At 34.5% G+C, this 21,625-nt stretch overlaps 2 protein-coding genes across 4 annotated transcripts in view; both read right to left on the minus strand.

The window, feature by feature from the left end:
* Positions 1–14,992, minus strand: part of LOC125665810 (adenylosuccinate lyase-like) — a 35,318-nt gene extending 20,326 nt beyond the window's left edge. For all 3 annotated transcript variants that reach the window (XR_007366380.2, XM_048898692.2, XM_048898693.2), the window contains exons 1-5: positions 14,813–14,992; positions 11,680–11,883; positions 8,280–8,324; positions 4,427–4,506; positions 3,098–3,269 (exon numbers count right to left, since the gene is read on the minus strand). Coding sequence is in view for 2 of the 3 variants with exons in the window: in XM_048898692.2 (XP_048754649.2) it covers positions 3,098–3,269; positions 4,427–4,506; positions 8,280–8,324; positions 11,680–11,883; positions 14,813–14,974 (663 nt within the window). In the remaining variant the exon portion in view is untranslated. The remainder of the gene's footprint in view (positions 1–3,097; positions 3,270–4,426; positions 4,507–8,279; positions 8,325–11,679; positions 11,884–14,812) is intronic.
* Positions 1–21,625, minus strand: part of LOC125665806 (uncharacterized) — a 247,148-nt gene that overhangs the window by 100,064 nt on the left and 125,459 nt on the right. The window lies entirely within an intron of this gene.

The following is a 21,625-nucleotide window of genomic DNA, read 5'->3' on the forward strand; positions in this document are numbered from 1 at the left end:
TTTACCTTGGTTCAGTTGTTTACATTGATCCAGCAGTTTACATTGATTCAGTAGTTTACATTGATTCAGTAGTTTACCTTGGTTCAGTTGTTTACATTGATCCAGCAGTTTACATTGATTCAGTAGTTTACCTTGGTTCAGTTGTTTACATTGATCCAGCAGTTTACATTGATTCAGTAGTTTACATTGGTTCAGTAGTTTACCTTGGTCCACTAGTTTACCTTGGTCCAGTAGTTTACCTTGATCCAGTAGTTTACATTGATTCAGTAGTTTACATTGATTCAGTAGTTTACCTTGGTCCAGTAGTTTACATTGATTCAGTAGTTTACCTTGGTTCAGTAGTTTACATTGATTCAGTAGTTTACCTTGGTTCAGTGGTTTACCTTGGTTCAGTAGTTTACCTTGGTTCAGTAATTTACCTTGATTCAATAGTTTACCTTGGTTCAGTAGTTTACATTGATCCAGCAGTTTACATTGATTCAGTAGTTTACCTTGGTTCAGTAGTTTACCTTGGTTCAGTAGTTTACATTGATCCAGCAGTTTACATTGATTCAGTAGTTTACATTGATTCAGTAGTTTACCTTGGTTCAGTAGTTTACATTGATCCAGAAGTTTACATTGATCCAGAAGTTTACATTGATTCAGTAGTTTACCTTGGTTCAGTAGTTTACCTTGATCCACTAGTTTACCTTGGTTCAGTGGTTTACCTTGGTCCACTAGTTTACCTTGGTCCAGTAGTTTACCTTGGTTCAGCAGTTTACCTTGATCCAGTAGTTTACATTGATTCAGTAGTTTACCTTGATCCAGTAGTTTACATTGGTCCAGTAGTTTACCTTGGTTCAGTAGTTTACCTTGGTTCAGTAGTTTACATTGGTTCAGTAGTTTACCTTGGTCCACTAGTTTACCTTGGTCCAGTAGTTTACCTTGGTTCAGTAGTTTACCTTGGTTCAGTAGTTTACCTTGGTCCACTAGTTTACCTTGGTCCAGTAGTTTACCTTGATCCAGTAGTTTACATTGGTCCAGTAGTTTACATTGGTCCAGTTGTTTACATTGATCCAGAAGTTTACATTGATTCAGTAGTTTACATTGATTCAGTAATTTACATTGATTCAGTAGTTTACATTGATTCAGTAGTTTACCTTGGTTCAGTTGTTTACATTGATCCAGCAGTTTACATTGATTCAGTAGTTTACATTGGTTCAGTAGTTTACCTTGGTCCACTAGTTTACATTGATTCAGTAGTTTACCTTGATCCAGTAGTTTACATTGGTCCAGTAGTTTACCTTGATCCAGTAGTTTACATTGATCCAGTAGTTTACCTTGATTCAGTAGTTTACCTTGGTTCAGCAGTTTACCTTGGTTCAGCAGTTTACCTTGATCCAGTAGTTTACATTGATTCAGTAGTTTACATTGGTTCAGTAGTTTACCTTGGTTCAGTAGTTTACCTTGGTTCAGTAGTTTACCTTGATCCAGTAGTTTACATTGATTCAGTAGCTTACATTGGTCCACTAGTTTACCTTTGTCCAGTAGTTTACCTTGGTTCAGTAGTTTACATTGGTTCAGTAGTTTACCTTGGTCCACTAGTTTACCTTGGTCCAGTAGTTTACCTTGGTTCAGTAGTTTACATTGGTTCAGTAGTTTACCTTGGTCCAGTAGTTTACATTGGTCCAGTAGTTTACATTGGTCCAGTAGTTTACATTGGTCCAGTTGTTTACATTGATTCAGTAGTTTACATTGATTCAGTAGTTTACATTGATTCAGTAGTTTACATTGATTCAGTAGTTTACCTTGGTTCAGTTGTTTACATTGATCCAGCAGTTTACATTGATTCAGTAGTTTACATTGGTTCAGTAGTTTACCTTGGTCCACTAGTTTACATTGATTCAGTAGTTTACCTTGATCCAGTAGTTTACCTTGGTCCAGTAGTTTACCTTGATCCAGTAGTTTACCTTGGTTCAGTAGTTTACCTTTGTTCACTAGTTTACCTTGATTCAGTAGTTTACCTTGGTTCACTAGTTTACCTTGATTCACTAGTTTACCTTGATTCAGTAGTTTACCTTGATTCAGTAGTTTACCTTGGTTCACTAGTTTACCTTGATTCAGTAGTTTACATTGATTCAGAAGTTTACCTTGATCCAGTAGTTTACATTGGTCCAGTAGTTTACCTTGATCCAGTAGTTTACCTTGGTTCAGTAGTTTACCTTGGTTCACTAGTTTACCTTGATTCAGTAGTTTACCTTGGTTCACTAGTTTACCTTGATTCAGTAGTTTACCTTGGTTCACTAGTTTACCTTGATTCAGTAGTTTACCTTGGTTCAGTAGTTTACCTTGATTCAGTAGTTTACATTGGTTCAGTAGTTTACATTGATCCAGCAGTTTACATTGATTCAGTAGTTTACCTTGATTTAGTAGTTTACATTGATCCAGTAGTTTACCTTGATCCAGTAGTTTACCTTGATTCAGTAGTTTACATTGATCCAGTAGTTTACATTGATTCAGTAGTTTACCTTGGTTCAGTAGTTTACATTGGTCCAGTAGTTTACATTGATTCAGTAGTTTACCTTGGTTCAGTAGTTTACCTTGATCCAGTAGTTTACCTTGATCCAGTAGTTTACATTGATTCAGTAGTTTACCTTGGTTCAGTTGTTTACATTGATCCAGAAGTTTACATTGATCCAGTAGTTTACCTTGGTCCAGTAGTTTACATTGATTCAGTAGTTTACCTTGGTTCTGTAGTTTACCTTGGTTCAGTAGTTTACCTTGGTTCTGTAGTTTACCGGTAATTTAGATGGAGAAAAATAAGGTATGTTGACTGGGTTTTTGATTTTGAGGTTAACGTATCATTATTCTATATTACAATTCAATTTTTTTCTGAGGAAAAATAAAAATTTGAGGGTATGTCTGTACCACAAAAACAATAAAAACTATCACACATACCCTTAAAAAGAATGACTCTGCAGCATTGAGTATCAGTTATAGCCCAGGAAATTTGTTAAGGAAATCAAGAATTTTAAATGACAAAAGATCTACATGTATCATATCAGCATCCCCTGGCTTTGAATGATCGAATCTTTATCTGAAACAGTTCATAGTAAACCTTTTCTTCATCTCCTTCAAACAGTGCCAAGAAGCTGGCCTGTGTCCCCGTTGTTCCTTTGACGCCGCGGAACCTGATGTTGTCACGGGCCTGCTCCAGATTCCGCAGGTCCATCAACAAATCCTGCATCCAAAGGCATGCTCTTTTACCCACTGTTGAAAGCTGTGCCGGTCTGCATAGAAAAAATAATCCAGTAAGTGTGAGGACTACATTTTGGTTTACATGTATAGTTCAGTGCATGAGACAGGCTCAACATAAACATTAGATACATTCGACTAGGCAAGAAATAAAGCCTTCACAAAACAGTGTCTATTGCAACCTTGAATTAAAGTAGCATGTTATCATATTAAGAACAAGTATTCATATGGCGCTATGAATTAATGCAACTCAAAATTAAACACCGAACCTGCCTGACATAACGTGTATAAATCAACATAACCACCCGAGGTACTGGACATTGGTCAAATTCCACTGTGTGATGTCTTCCGCAAAGATTTTATATCATCATTTTTGTGTGTTATCATATCATGCAGGTTGATCTGAATGTGACCACATACAGTAAGTTGGTTTGATCTTATCTTGTTTAACATCCCACTTGAGAATTTTTCACTCAAATGAAAACGTCACCATTGCCAGTGAAGGGCTGCAAATTTAGGACTCTATGCTTGGTGTTTAATGGCCATTGAGCAAGGAGGGATCTTTACCATGCCATACCTGCTGTGACAATTTACCTACGTTTTTGCAGTTTCATCTAAAGGACCGCCCCATTTAGTAAATTCTTACGACCATTAAGGTATGTGTATAAGTACTTACTGTAGGTGTATATAAGTACTTAATGTAGGTGTCTGTGTAAGTGCTTACTGTAGGTGTCTGTGTAAGTACTTACTGTAGGTGTGTGTATAAGTATTTACTGTAGGTGTGTGTATCAGTACTTACTGTAGGTGTGTATCAGTACTTACTGTAGGTGTGTATTAGTACTTACTGTAGGTGTGTATCAGTACTTATGTGTGTATCAGTACTTACTGTAGGTGTGTATCAGTACTTACTGTAGGTGTGTGTATAAGTACTTACTGTAGGTGTGTGTATAAGTACTTACTGTAGGTGTGTGCATAAGTACTTACTGTAGGTGTGTGTATAAGTACTTCATATAGGTGTGTGTATAAGTACTTAATATAGGTGTGTGTATAAGTACTTACTGTAGGTGTGTATAAGTACTTACTGTAGGTGTGTATTAGTACTTACTGTAGGTGTGTATCAGTACTTATGTGTGTATTAGTACTTACTGTAGGTGTGTATTAGTACTTACTGTAGGTGTGTATCAGTACTTACTGTAGGTGTGTATATGATAAACATGGGAGATCCTTCTGCTTCTGTGCAAAGTCTGCTAGACACTTAATGACACAGGCAAGCTAAAACAAAGAAATTACCATTCAACGAAGTCTGCTAAACACTTAAAGGGACCGGTTCATGTTTTTCGAAAAATATGTTTTTCAATTTTGATATTGAAAATTAAAAATTTTGCTCATTTAATGTTGACAACCAAAATTTGGACCGTCTGAATGCAAGGATAAGAGCAATATTTCAGCTTTGATTCTTTGTTATGTAAACAAAGACTCTCGTCTTTTTATGTAAACAAACAAACCAGTGAAACGTTAATTTTCTAATTTAAAGCATCTTCATTTTGTACAATCACAAATTTTAACTTTTAAATGACACATTTTACCTAAATTATACTTGAGATGTGATATATATAATAAACTTGGATCAATATCCATTTATTTTGAAAACTTCGTAAACAATAACACACCTCAATCTTTTTTCAAAACAAATAATAAATTCTCTATAATGAGCTTCTGTCATGATGAATAACCTTAATTTTTTGTGAAACCTAATCTAAACATATTAGACTGTAGATTTTGATCATTTAAAGTGAAAAACAAAATTTGGAGGAAAATCATGAATCAGTCCCTTTAATGACACCCACGCTAAAACAAAGAAATCAACAATCAACGAAGTCTGCAGACACTTGATGACATGGGTAAGCTAAAACAGATTATAGGCATGAAGTGATGATCAAGACTTGCACATACCAAAGTTTGAATTTCACACTGAGTTTATTTGACAGCTAGCAGCAACATGGCTGATGTCCAAAGAAACTTCGAGAACACGTTCTCCTCTGCGAGGACTTTTTCATTGCCACGTATGCACTATTGATATAGTGGTGCAATGTGGAGGGAAACATGCAATAATAGAGAAATATTCTGATGTCACAATTTTGTACGGAGAAGTTGTTTTAGATCTTGTGGACGAGTGCGGTACTCATGATTTCCAGATATGATGAATGTAAATGGTTCAGACATTTTTCACTTTGACTTAGGAGAACCATTACGGCTGGTAAAAAAATTCTTTAACAATCTTTCAAAATATGTAATTTTCAAAAAAGTTTTGGATTAGATAGAGGAAATGTCGCCTCACAGAAAGCATCTTCACAGAGATAATAAACAGACTCTGAATCTGAAATGTCCAGGGAACTGTTTTAAAACTAAAATTTGTGATAAGATTGTATTACGATTCCTGTTAAAAATCTGCTATACACACCAAAACTGATTTTTCTTCAGAATTCTATTGTCTTATTTGATATCAATAATATATAATTCTTTTAAAAGTTCATTGAAGTACCAAATAGATGTATACAACTACATGCAAATTTTTAATGAATTTTAGATTTCTCCTGCCTACGTGAACCCTACCCACTGTTAAAAATTTGGGTTGGAAAACGGCAAACAAATGATAGATTTTGATTTTAGGCCTGATCATACTGATTATGCAAATAGACTGAGGTGTTGATGATATCGATAAAATTATTTCAGATTTAGCATTCAACCTTTTGATGCTTTATAGAATATCAAGGAGCAAAATATTCACTGATGAAATATCATAAAATGATTATAAGATAATCACATATCAAAGGCATAATATTATTTATTTTACATAGTTGTCTATTTTAATTTGTGATGGTTGTTTTGCAGTTGATACTTGTACAGATTTGTAAATTTGTAGCTGTGCTCATTTTTACTGGAATATGATATTTTGTCTACTTGTAAACATCTTATAGGAATGACTATATAATTTCAATTTGCATGTAACTTGCATGTAATTCTTATTCAAATGTTCATTGTTTACTTGTTTTAAACATTCATTGCTTGTTTTGTGCAAATAAATGTTTCTGCTTATCTTATCATTTCAAATGAAAACTGCTGTTTTTGTCTTCTTCATTGAGGTCTAAAATGAAGTACAAGTAAAGCTTTTTAAAAAAGCTTGCCGTCTTTAGCAGCAACTCTATAGAGCGAAGTTGAATTATGTCCCTTGTCTTCATTATTGAATTGAGCTCAAATAAATAATCTCACGGACATCATGCCTACAAAGCTGTGTCCTGACTCCCATTGTAAAAGTTTGTATTTATGAAGGGTATATGTACTGGAAATCAAAATCACTGTTCCCTGTATTAGTACTGATTAAAGCCTCTATATCAAATGAAACAGATTTTCAGTGTGTATATCAAAATATTTATTTTTTAACAAAGTTATGAAACAAAACAAACTAAAAAGATTTAAATTGCTCAAATTTGTATAAAAATTACTCTTGCATATTGTACAGTACAACTGCTTTAGAAATTAATCAGGATAAAGACCTGAGAATATTGTAATAGTTTTGCCAAAAATTATATCATAAAATACATATCAGCAATCAAGAGTGAATTCATCAAAATTCTAAGTTAAATTGAATAAAAATTCTTGTGATTCAACGTTACTTCACAGACATAAATACCATTGTGTCTCTGATTTAAATCATGAAAAAACGTCACTCTTTGATATGTAAGAAAAAATATGAAACAATCACACATAATTAACTATACTTCTGGAAGTCCCTGAAAATGCATAAATTAGACTCGTTTACCTAAATTGTAATAGCAGATGGATGGATTATTCTTTTGCATGCTTTAAAAAAACAGTGATCCTCATTTTGAAGTCATCAAGCCTTATTTATTCTTATGTAATTCTTAGCTTAAGGTATCATTAAAACTGTTTTGTAGGGATTAGCCCTACCGAATAGACAATTCCCAAAACACAATTTAAGCAATCAAAACAAAAAACGGCAAGTTTTTCTGTTTGTATGCAAAAATGAAAACATTGCTGTAAATGAAGTAACCATAGAAATGCTTTGTATTTGTTGCTTTTAAAAAAGTAATGTGTCAATTTCATGAATTGCATTTTTCTTTTGTTCGTTTTGTCGATTTCTTTAAGATTGAAAATCTTGAAAAATTGTTAAGTCGTACGAAAATTAGAACACCAGAAAATTATCTCCCTTGCCTTGAAGAGTCAATGAAATAATTGAAAATTTTCACTTCATGCACTTTCTACCAATGAAAAAAGAGAGGAAGTGCAAAGTCCGAAGACTGTAAAACACTTCAACTCTGTATACCGTCTTCCAAGGAAGACGGTAATTAAAGAGGCAAGGTAGTCATGGTCATTTTAGAAACCTTTTCTACCTCCTGAAAAAAAAGAATTTGGTGATTTTTAACTGTTTTAACTAATTTAGAATGAAATCAATAATTGACTGATTGCAAGTGAATTTCAATGTATGAAAATGTCCAATGGGCTACTAGTAATTCAAGAAATCTTAGATAGTTGAAAATGATTGTATTGTTCATTTGTTGACAACAGTCTCCTTAAATTATAGTCAGCCTTATGAATTCCATTGTCATAATAACTCAGAAACATGGTTTATACAATAGTTTATTTTATCTGACAATTTTAAGCAGGCATTAATAAATATTAAAGCTTAAATAAAAAGACTGTTTCAGTATTGACTGATAGCTGTAAATACGTCAGAACGCTTGATGACGTTATGAATCTTAATGGATGCGTTGTATATATAGGACTATATCTTCTTTATTGTTAGAGATATTTAAATGATTTTTTCTGTATTTGTTCTTCAAAGTATTCTAGTTATAAAGAAGCAAAAAATACATTTCGATTTTTTACTCATCTGGGCCCTTTTTCGCAGTCGCGGTCACATATAATACTGCCTACTAATTAAACGATACAGCTACATACTAATTAGACGATATAGCTACATATTGAATTCTATGATAATTTCTGGCTGCACCAGAATCACCTACCTTTGGAAGCAGAATATTAAATCCATCTCTCATAACAATCAAATCCTACAAAAGAGACAGAAAAGACATAATAGTCTAATACAGTTTCTGGTATCTCGAACATCAGTATGATCCAGGGTTCTATCCAGCTTTTAGATGTTACTACCCATTTCATATTTAAGAGGGATTTTTAAAAATGCAGTCTTGAGCTTCCAGGGGAGAGGAGTGGAGCATCCTCAGATTATATTAAGTTAAACATATAAATTGATTGACAACTGATTATTATATTGTGAGACTTTGAAGTACAATTGTATTATCATTATGATATTATATTAAATAAGATTATAATTAATTTTTTAATTAAATTAAATTAATATACGTAAATGATTTTTTGTTAAAATTCTAATTCAATTTTGTGTAGTTTCTACAATTGAAAGAGAAGTTTTACTTGTGGAAAGGGAAATACTCACGTGTTGTCATTGGGGAAAAGTACCTTTTACCGGTAGTAAAAAGAACATTAGGCTAGATTAATCACTGGTATCTCAAATACCGTGGATATGTCATAGTAAGCTGGAAGTCCCAAATACAGGTATTTTAATCTCAATATTTTGAACCTTTTTTCTCGGCTCCATTGAGTTCGAGATAACAAGGCTGGACTGTATTTCTGTGGGACTTACTCAATGGGAATGAGACTAATGTTCTTATTAGGTCAATTATTTACCATACCTTCAAATTGAGAAACAGTGTGAATGCATGTTTTATTTTCATATATTTACATTTCTATTAAATGTTTTTATCTTCGATATCTTTACCATTTCCTTATAGATATGAACAAGGTGCGTGTGAATCTTAATGAATATGGTATAACTATTCTATTGACTGGGGAGATTCCAAGAGAAATGAAACTAAAATGTAAAAATATATACATTGTAAATAAATTTCAATTTTGAAAATGCATGAGGGTATGAACCGCAACACTTCACGCCAGCATACTTTTCATGAAGCGCTTGAACGCGTTACACGAAGTATGCAGGTATAAAGCATCATAGTTCATTCCCTCATTTATCTTAAAAATTAAATATCTATGTTTAAAGAAACGAATAAAGCTAACTTCTAACTAAATAAATACACTGTCACAGTGTTTGCGAGTGACCAAAATTTTACTGGTTTGTAGGGAAGGAATTTTCCCGAGTGACTTTCACCCTAAAATCAATCTACCCCACCTTGTTAATAAACACTTACGGGGAAAATTGCACAGAAAACAGACACAATTAAAGGCGTTTCTCTGTCATGTTGGACTGTAGTTTGATTATAATTTAGATTACTGAATTACAATGGGAGACTGTGTGTAGGTTTTTATCCAGACATGATTATGATTAAAATTTAAGTACATCTAATTACATGTAGTTGGGTTTTTTTTCTGGAATAAAACAACTCAATTACTGTCTTTAAAAAATCAATAGTGTGACAGAAAAATGATGTCTTTATACACCTACTATTACAAAGATATGAAAGATTTCTAGCTTTATAAACAAAGGCCCATGGGCCACGTCGCTCACCTGAGTCACCTTGGCCCTGCTATCCTTCAGCAAAATTGTGATTTTTTAAAAGATTTCTTTATCAATCTTTATTCCCATGAAAAATGTTGACCCCATATTGTTGTCCTAGCCCCAAAAGATCACAACATAACTGAAAATGAATTCACATAACACAGCTGCCTAAACACTAAGATGACTAACATGACTTTTGTTCTGGATAAGACAAAGGTCACAAGGTCATAGATCATAATATGATATGGAATACCTCGATCGCCATAAGAAATGTATAAAATTGAAAGTTCTACCATAAATAGTTCAGGAGATATTGAATACGTAAGATTTTTATTAAAAAAGTAAATCAAACTTCCAGGTCAAGGTCACAGGGTCACACATTATTGTATCACATGAAAAGTCTTTCTGTAGAGAATCTAAATACAAAATATAAAAGCCCTAGCTTGAATTGTTCATGAGATATCTTAAAAACATTACTCCTACATATCAGCATGTAAAAGACCCTCTATAGTGGCTCCACTCTATCCCAAATGTCTGACAGCGATTTATAAATTTCGACAATTCTGCATCACTGAGATGCTGATCATCACTAAAACACTGAACATCACTGAGACACTGAACATCACTGAACATCACTGAGATGTTGAACTTCCCTGAGACATTGAACATCACTGAGACACTGAACATCACTGAGACACTGAATATCACTGAGATGCTGAACATCACTGACATGCTGGACATTACTGAGACACTGAACATCACTGAGATGCTGAACAACACTGAGATGCTGAACATCACTGACATGCTGGACATTACTGAGACACTGAACATCACTGAGATGCCTAAATCCTGTAACGGTTCATTCTGTGACCGGGGAACAGCTTGACTGTTTTATTGAATGACTAATGACACAATTAGATATTGTATAGTAGGTAATAACACACACTGTTCCAGAACAAGTTGTATAATAATGTATTCATTTGCATATTATAATGTATATATTTGCATATCATTATGTGTACATTTGCATATCATAATGTATACATTTTGCATATCATTATAATGTGTGCATTTATTAAATACCAAAGCAAAGTACATAAAATTGTAATATAAGTTTTTAAGTGTAGGTCATGAAGTGAAATTAAACAGATTTAAACACACAGCTCGGGAGCAACTCTAGCAACAGCTTAGAGAGCTGTTAGCTCATTAATAATCAGCAGCTTAGAGAGCTGTTATCTCATTAATAATCGGCAGCTTAGAGAGAATGGTTAGCTCATTAATAATCAGCAGCTTAGAGAGAATGGTTAGCTCATTAATAATCAGCAGCTTAGAGAGAATGGTTAGCTCATTAATAATCAGCAGCTTAGAGAGAATGGTTAGCTCATTAATAATCAGCAGCTTAGAGAGAATGGTTAGCTCATTAATAATCAGCAGCTTAGAGAGAATGGTTAGCTCATTAATAATCAGCAGCTTAGAGAGAATGGTTAGCTCATTAATAATCAGCAGCTTAGAGAGAATGGTTAGCTCATTAATAATCGGCAGCTTAGAGAGAATGGTTAGCTCATTAATAATCGGCAGCTTAGAGAGAATGGTTAGCTCAATAATCGGCAGCTTAGAGAGAATGGTTAGCTCATTAATAATCAGCAGCTTAGAGAGAATGGTTAGCTCATTAATAATCAGCAGCTTAGAGAGAATGGTTAGCTCATTAATAATCAGCAGCTTAGAGAGAATGGTTAGCTCATTAATGTTGTTCTAACCCTTCACTAACAATGGTGACATCTCTATATGAGTGAAAAATTCTCGAGAGGGACGTTAAACAATATACAATCAATCATATCAAAGTGAAGTTTTTCATAATTATCATCACATACGGTGTTATCCCCGACATACGCCGATGTCGCCCCCAGGTGTATGATGGGTGCCGATTTAGGACAGCACTGTCCAAAGGTATGTACATGTGCCATGACATCATGCCTAACTTTCTTCTCTTCAGCGGCCGCTAATTCGAAATCGATATTGGACTGGTTGTTCTCCATCTCCGCGATTTGTTCATCTGTGATATCTAGTCCTAAATTCTGCAACATTAAAAAGTACAACAAGATACTGTATAAGTAGAAGTTTAAAGTGAGGATTTAAATTCGGCATTATTAGCGACAGTGTTGAGGTCGCTAAAATTGAATATCGCTAATATTTATTTCATATTGGAGGTAGTAACTATATCTTTCCTCGAATTATAAAGTCGCTAAAGAAGCAGGTACAGTTTCTACAGTCATCTGGCCCAAAAAATAGATGATTTCAGTAGGTATCCCAAAATCTGGCATTCAACATGTTCAAATAAGGAATATATTAGCAAACCCAAACTATGTTTAATTTGTTCTAAAATTGCTTAAGGTTATTCGACACATGAGCATGAATTTGGCATGAAATGGCAAAAAGGCTAAAATCGATGAAATATTTCATAGATCAGGTGGTTTTCCTTTCAGAAAACATACAGTCCATGAATGCATGGAGCTTCTATTTATACACTATATTAATTTCATTTTCCTCAACAAAAAGTATAGAAATTTGTTAGTTTAATTTATATATGCATTATCATCAATAATTCATGTTGTGAAAGAGTTCACATACTTGCACTAATTAAAAACTCCAGTTTTCTTTAGAGTTCTCTGTTTAGTAGTACCCTTAAATCAAGTTATTTCAAACAGATTTATAAAACTATATAGCTAATTATTCTGCCTCTGATAAAAATCGTGGAATTTCATTGGCTGATACCAAAACTACGCACAAATATGTTATGTCTCTTACTAACAGGGATTGAAATTAACTTTTTTCACCACTAGCAAATTTTAGCTAGTGGATTATTTTTCAACTAGCAAAATTAAGCTTTTACTAGCATTTTTCAATTAATTACTGTTTTACATGAATTTAAGAAAACAAGCATGTCTCTTTATCAAAATATTGGGAAAATCTTTTAAAATCTCCTTTAAAGTGCAATAATAGAAATAAGATTGCAAATTCTTTCATTTAAAATTCAATGAATTATCAGACATCATACATGGTGTGGGTCATAGGGTACACTTGTGTGGCGTACTTGCTGTCCAGAGATCTACCACCTATTTACAGCATCATGTGGATTGAAATCTTGAAGACTGTTTGCGATAATTTAAACTATATGTTCAAAACTTTTGGAAATTTCATCTAAAAAAATTCTAGTTGAAAAGAAAACCCCACGAACTCGAAGTGTTTGACTATAGAGTACAGAAGGACACCGCATGAAACGGTGACACACTGTCATGTGTTGTTTTATGTAGACACGGACGAGATCAATATGCTTGCTATATAAATCAGACATCTCTGAGATGTCCGAAGTGTGTATGAAGTAGGCCATCTTCGACATCACTGACTGAGATGACCTTGGCCTTAGTTATTTATTCGATCCACGTTTACTTTTTCAATACTTGTATATTCATTCTGTAAAGCGTTTCTATGCACAAGACAAAATTATTGTAAACTTCAAAGTACAGCCAATAAACCGAGGAAATCCGGGAAAAAGATCGGGGTTTTTTTCACTCGCAAAAAGTTGCGGTCACTTGTGATTTTTTACTCGCAAATTCAATTTTTAACTCGCATTTAGCGAGTATTTCCCCTTAATTTCGTTGCCTGTACTAACCCAATATTTTCAATATGCCCCTTCCTCGTGGTTTACTGACCACATATTAGGGCTGGGACAATTCAGGGTTAGCTCGATTCGGTTCGGTTTCGATTCAGAACAGCACGGTTCGGTTATTTTCGATTTGGTTCATGTTAGGTCCAATTTATCTAATGACAGCACAAAAATTAACAATTTTAATGAGTGGCATATTTGATTTGATTTTATTCAAGTTATATAACTATATGTCGTCATTTGTAAACTTCATATCTATTTGTAATGGCATTTTGTAACTTTGATAGAAAAAAGAAAACACTGACAGTCTATTAAAATATGTTATATTAATGTGCTGCATAAGTTTTGGATTATTAAACAAATCTATAGTGAATCTAAAATGTATATGATTTTGTTTTCATTGATATGCAAAAATTCAACAATTCTATCAATTGAGAGTCTTTAAAAATCTCTTCTTTATTGATTTACTTCTCTCATATTAACTGTCAAATTTGTGTCATTACCTACGATGTTGATTTCACTCCACCACTGACAGAAATGCTATATGTCATGTAAAGATAAACTGCAATGATCTTATGGACCATATTCTGTTGGTATCTGAGTGGTGAAAATGCTAGCTCTCAACACAGTAGTGATTTAAATCTATGTTGCATAAAAAACCACATGTTCTGCACATCACTCAGACGCCATATTTGTTGTTTTGGTGTAAGTAAAATCTAAACCGCACCGAACCGAAATCCGGAATTTGTAATTGGTGCATCGAATCAAATGGTATGAATCGTGGTGCACCGAAATTATCGGTGCACCGCACAGCCCTACCACATATGTGCACTATGACGTCATGAGAATACATATACCCTAGCTGTCACTGGAGTCAGCACACATTATGACGTCATAGGTATATACAAAAACGAATGAATTCATTTTTGAATTTACGGTTTGTTGAAAAACTTATTTTTATCCCATTGTTGATGGTTTAAATGTTGCAGCCACCTTTTCATTGTTACATATATACGTTTGACAAGGTATCTCAAGAATACATACATTGCAGACATTCATTATAACAGTTGCATATGTACGTAAAAAAAAAAAAAAGGCATCAAAAGCAGGATAAATTCGTTATGTAGACACTTAGAAGGGTAATATGAAATATATGGGGTCCTTGAAAAAAAACATATTGGGCTTTGCTTACGCCTTCCCCAATACGAGTTTTTCAAAGACCCCATATATTTCCGTATTACCCCTCTAAACGTCTATGTAAGTAATAATATAGAGATTGTGCTGGACCTGTTAAACAGATGAAAACAATTGTGCATGTGTAGTAAATCAAATATAACAACCTTCTCTGATTTAGCGAGGAACGTCCACAGCTGCCGCCACTTTGTAAATTTATTCATGTCACTAAAGTTGAATGACATTTCAGGGCTAGCATATCGTGACACCAGAGGAGAACGGTATTTCATAAACTCCTGAGATACCGGTGTTTTCTCTAAACCCGCCATGCTTCTAAAATGAAAGTAGAAAATAGGTGTTAGAATCTTGGGAGTCTCTTTTGCTCGGTCTTTTTATTTCCGGTAAAATTTGGAATTTAATTATATTTTAAAAATACATTCTTATATATTATATATTTATTATAATATATGATATTATAATATATTCTTATTGTAAACATTATTTCGCTACAGTAGGATTTTTAAAGACATTCGATGTGCATGTATAACGATCATATTTCATATTTAATGCATGGTGGTGGGCTTTTTTTGCAATCTCTCATACAGAGTTGTCGATCCTTACAGTGAGCACTGTAAGGACCGACAACTCTGTATGAGAGATTTCTTTTTTTTGGTGGCATGGTATATTGTACAAGGGCGGATATAGAGGGGGGATCCAAGGGGTCCGGATCCCTCCCCCCCCCCCCCCCCCCCCCCCCCTCGCTTTCTCGGACCAAAATGTTATTCAATTTTAACGAGTCTTTGAGTGAAATTTATCAGCGTTGGTGTATGAAAAATAAATGTTTTCTTTAAAGCAATCTAATTAAAATTAGATGTTAGATCCTCTCGCGTTCTTGCATACAAAATAAGTTTCAATGTATTTATGCGAGTACGCGAGCGGATCTAACGTCTAATTTTAATTAGATTGTGTTTAAAGGGACTGGTTCACGTTTTTCGAAAGAAAAAAATGTTCTTTATTTTCTATATTAAATATTAAAAATATAGCTCATTTAATGTTGACAACCAAAATTTGGATCGTCTAAATGCAGGGATAAGAGTATATTTTAGCTTTGATTCTGTGTAACGTAAACAAAGACTCGAGTCTTTTTATGTAAACAAACAAACCAGTGAAACGTTAATTTTGTAATTTAAAGCATCTTTACTTTGTACAATCACAAATTTATTAACTTTTAAATGACACAGTTTACCTAAAGTATCTTGAGATGTGATATATATATAATAAACTTGGTCCAATATCCATTTATTTTTAAAACCCCGTAAACAATAACACACCTCAATCTTTGTTTTTAAAACAAATAATAAACTCTCTATAATGAGCTTCTGTCATGATGAATAACCTTATTTTTGTGAAACCTTCTAAACATATCAGACTGTAGATTTTGATAATTTAAAGTGAAAAACAAAATGGGGGGTGTGGGGGGGGGGGGTGTGGGTGTGAATCAGTCCCTTTAAGAAGTAGATAACTTTTAAAGTGAAAAAGAAGTGCCGGTTAGAGATGCTCAGAATGATTTATTTCAAGGCGAAATCAGATCTGAGTGTGGAGATTAGAATGACTAGAATTTTGAAAACAAACTTGTCGTAAATAAACTAAACATTTCCATGTAATTATCTTAGGATCTCCCCTAGATGACCCCCCCCCTCCCCTTCACAAATTCCTAGATCCGCCTATGTTGTATTATATTGAACTTAATTTAAGGGATCTACAAAAGTTTGATGAAGTACTAAATGATTTGCTTCACCTAGAATTACACATTGTTCAAGTGTATGGGATGAGCATTGTTAAAAGAAAATTGATTTTCCATCCAAGTCTCTTCATCCAGTAGAATTCTCGTTATAAAAATATGAAGTAAAATTAACCATTTACCACACAGAGATTTTTTTAATCTTATTTTTATCAAGTTACCTTGACAGTATTCATAGAAATTATGCCTGCTTTGTCAAAATTGATGATGATAGCACATTGTATTGTAACTCAGGGTTTACTGGAAAATGCGGTGTTGCTATTATGTACAAGAAATCGCTGATGTTTTCTGTTAAAGAAATTAGTTGTTATAACACAGACCGAATTGTAGGTATGCAACTTGATGATCATAATGGCAACCATTATTACATTCTTGGTGTTTATTTGCCATCTGAGAACAATATTGATACATATAAACAAGAGCTTGATATTCTTGAAAATCTGTACAGCTACTATTCCAACTATGGTAAGGTTATCATTGCAGGTGATCTCAACGGCAGCTTAATTGATACATGTAACACAAACCCTATCAAAGCTCTTTTATTATCAGACTTTGTCTCAATATGTAATTTATGTATCCAAAACAGAGACTTTGTTATTGAGGGTGAACATTTTTCCTTCATCCAAAAGAGAACTACTCTCGATTACATTTTGTTTGAAAAGCATGTTCTTAAATGGATTAAAAGTTACAGAATTCTTGAAGAAGGGTCTATTTCCATTACATCAGACCATTTACCAGTCAAAGCGACTTTTAATTTCGAAATTCGAAGACACTCTTTAAGAAATTCTCAATCAAAATTACCCGCATGGCATAAGGCTACCCCTGAATCTGTTGTAGAATATAGAAATCTTGTTCAGGACAACTTGCGACACTTATTTAATACTATACTCAAAGACGACAAAGACATTGATGATTTCGCTAATGAACTCTCGTTAATACTGTTATCCTGTGCTGAATCGTCTATTCCATTCTCGTCGTATAATCCCTATACACGCCCAGATTGGACAAAATCTGTCAAACATCTGCACACGATAGAGCGAACCAAGCGAAGAATCTGGATTTCTGAGGGAAGACCTCGAGGTATGCAGTTCTCTTCCTATCGTGAATATAAGCGAGCAAAGCGTCAATTTCGTAATGCTCTTGACACAGAACACGAGAATTATATGCGCAAGGTATATAGTGATATCGATCAAGCTGCTGAAGTTGATGTTCGGCTGTTCTGGAAGTTGACTAAACGCAGGAGGTCTAGATCATCACGAGTATATCCTGAGATCTGCGATGAAGATGGAGTGATTCACACGGATCCACATGGTGTAGCGGAAACATTTGCTACATTTTACAAGAAACTTTACACTCCACTGGATGAAGATAATTTTGACAACGAATTTCAAATGAAAATCGAGGAGAAGTTCCAACATTTAAAAAAAGAAAGTGAGCTAGACTTCGGTTATATACCAGGAGGCAAGATCACATTAAAAGAAACAATCACCGCTATCGACACCTTAAAACTACGAAAAGCACCTGGAGATGACTTGTTGACAAATGAACACATAATACATGGTGGTAAACTACTTATCTCCTGTCTTCTAAAGTTATTTAACGCAATTGTAAATTGTGGTCATGTCCCCGTCTACTGGAAACGCGGTCTGATAGTTCCGTTATATAAGGGTGGCAATAAACCTAAAGATTCCTGTAACAGTTACAGACCTGTAGCCTTATTGCCTTGCTTTTTTAAGCTTTTTGAAAAAGTTATCTACAATCGTATTACTAAGTATGTTTTACACAAGAAAGATTTTCCCAACACTCAACAGCAAGGGTTCCAGAAAGAATTAGGTTGTCTGACTGCATCGTTCAATTTACATGAAACAATTTTTCATAATTTGGAACAAGGTAGTAATGTTTACGTGGGTTTTCTTGATATTAGCAAAGCGTTTGACACGGTATGGAGGCCTGGTCTTATGTTTAAGATATACGAACTTGGCATCAGGGGTAAATTATGGTCACTTATTAACCAATGTCACCAAAATACAGTGAGTTCAATTATTGTAAACCAAACCCAATCAGATTGGTTTCCTGTTAACCAAGGTGTTAGACAGGGCGGTGTGCTTTCTACCTTTTTGTACCTTGTTTTTATTAATGATCTTATTCATGAATTACAGTCGGGTAGTCTAAATACTGGCGTACTAGATATCCCTAGCAGCTGCCCCTCTTTAGCTGACGACTTGTCATTAATTGGCATATCACCACTATCGCTCCAAACAATGTTGGATATCGCTTACAACTACTCCAGTAAATGGCGATTTACATTCAATGCGTCCAAATCCTGCGTCTTGCAATTTCGAGCTAAAGGAACAAAGTTAGGCAAATTATCGTGGCACTTAGGTCCTTCCAAAGTGACATGCGAACAGTCCTATAACCATCTAGGAATTGTTATTAACCACAAAAGCAAACTCTCGGACAGAATACAGGAATCTTGCAACAAAGGGCGTAAATCTTACTTCGCACTATCCGATCTTGGTACACAGTTTCTTAGCCCAATGACAATGTCTCATTTGTACAAATCGATCGTACTACCATCAGTGCTTTATGGATGTGAACTCTGGAGCAACATGTCATCTGTTGATAAAGTTCGACTTAACACATTCCAACACTTTATTTGCAAAAACTCCCTTCATTTACCAAAGTTATGCAGGTCAGATATGTGCGAATCACTTTTCAATGTTGTACCCATATGTGCTGAAATTGACGTGCGGAAACTTTTATTCTTTGGAAGATTATGTCGTCTGAATCCAAAAACATTAACGAAGTCAATATTTCTCGCAAGACTATTTTCCTATCTGTACAGTCTCTCCGATGTTCATTCTGGTTTTATTCCCGATATTGTGAAGACTCATCAATCATACGATCTTGTTTCCCATTTATGGAAATTTCTGGAGGATGGATCCTTCCCTTCGAAGCTGAACAGGAAGAATATGGTACGTGGTAGAGTCATGACCTCGCATCTATCTCAGCGTCAAATACGAATGTTGCACGACCGTGAATTTCTTTCCTTTATACAAATTTTCTCGGACTCAAAACCGTCGTCTATCTGGTTTTTAGCAAAAAACTACAAGGAAATTGAACTCTGCAAATTCATATGCAAACTGTGCACCAATTCGTGCTCAATGGACCAATTCCAAAATTGCTCTCTTTGTGGAAGGTCTTTCTCTAATGTGTTTCAACATTCCTCTTGCGCATGTCCTGCAACTGCAATTATTAGGAACAATTGGTGGAACGTGATCACAAACTGTTTTGACATACGCCTATGTGCAGAGTTATGCGGATTGACAGAAAATGAAATGTTTCTTGTTCTTCTGGGGCGGTATACAATACACGAAACCAATAATCAAACCTTCCGCTTACTGAACTTCAATTTTGTTCGAAGCGCAGCTGCGCATTACCAGAGAGCTCTGGCTCAGTTACAGGTATCGCCTCCCTAGCTGTCAGACACCATACCGTTATCTGCCCCCTATCCATCACATACTTTAAGGGTAGTGTATATATGTTTATTCTTCTATATTCTTTTTGTTTGTATATATATATGTCTGTTCAAAATGTAATATTCATGTATATGTAATTGTATATTAACTTAATATTGCAATATCTCCACATGGAGGAAATAAAGAATGAATGAATGAATGAACTGTAGATTTTGATAATTTAAAGTGAAAAACAAAATGGGGGGGGGGGTGTGGGTGTGAATCAGTCCCTTTAAGAAGTAGATAACTTTTAAAGTGAAAAAGAAGTGCCGGTTAGAGATGCTCAGAATGATTTATTTCAAGGCGAAATCAGATCTGAGTGTGGAGATTAGAATGACTAGAATTTTGAAAACAAACTTGTCGTAAATAAACTAAACATTTCCATGTAATTATCTTAGGATCTCCCCTAGATGACCCCCCCCCCCCCTCCCCTTCACAAATTCCTAGATCCGCCTATGTTGTATTATATTGAACTTAATTTAAGGGATCTACAAAAGTTTGATGAAGTACTAAATGATTTGCTTCACCTAGAATTACACATTGTTCAAGTGTATGGGATGAGCATTGTTAAAAGAAAATTGATTTTCCATACAAGTCTCTTCATCCAGTAGAATTCTCGTTATAAAAATATGAAGTAAAATTAACCATTTACCACACAGAGATTTTTTTAATCTTATTTTTATCAAGGTTGGATAACTCTTACAAAATGTTTTAAAGACTCAACAAAAATACCGTACGGTTTCTTCACGAATCACTGGATGTGGGCGGAGCTCATCTATGGTCATTGTTATTTATCATTACATGTATTATATTATTGTTACCTGGATAAACATTTACCAGTCATATGACTTTGATCTACTTCACTTTCATCATCAATTAACGATAGACATTTATTTCTATTTATACATTCACTTTGAATACCTTTTAAGAAAATCATACTTTGATTCACAGGGGCTTGTAATTATATATACGTGTAGCACAAAATGACAAGTATACACCATGATTTACTGAGTTGAAACTTTGAAAACGTTTGACATGATATTTATGTTGGATCCACTTTCTCAACGATCCATCCCTTTTATTCAAAAGCAATCAATCGTAGCTAGCCAGCTTACCTAGTCCAGATGTACATACACAATATGCATGCACCTACCTCCGTAGTATTAGTGTGAATCTTCACATTATTCCCATGAGTAACCCTCCCAAGTGGTGGATCCAGAGGGGAGTTCCGATCCTCTTCCCCTTTTCTTTCGTCAGAAAAAATTGCTTAAAAACGGTAAAAGTAACGCATATTGAGGATGGAACCCCCCCCCCCCCCCCTTGAAAACCAAAATCAATAGTACGTAGACCCCCGCCCCTTTTTGCAAAAAAGTCCTGGATCCGCACCTGCTCTCCCTATACTTTTTCGACAATGATCATTTTTATTTATTTGATTCCACCAAACATATTGGCATACAATCACATAAGACACAGAATCACAAAATAAATAAATAATTAGACTAGTTAGTGAGCTTACAAGAAGTTGTGTCAACTACTTGTACAGGAATAAGGTGCTGCATTGATACACTGAAATATTGCGATACAGGACTGAGGTACACACGTCATCTCTACATCTAGAGCGTACTTCAAAGCACTCATGTAAATAGCTCCTCTATTATGAT

Source organism: Ostrea edulis, chromosome 10, assembly GCF_947568905.1.
Source record: "Ostrea edulis chromosome 10, xbOstEdul1.1, whole genome shotgun sequence".
In the NCBI taxonomy this organism is placed as follows: Eukaryota; Metazoa; Mollusca; class Bivalvia; order Ostreida; family Ostreidae; genus Ostrea; species Ostrea edulis.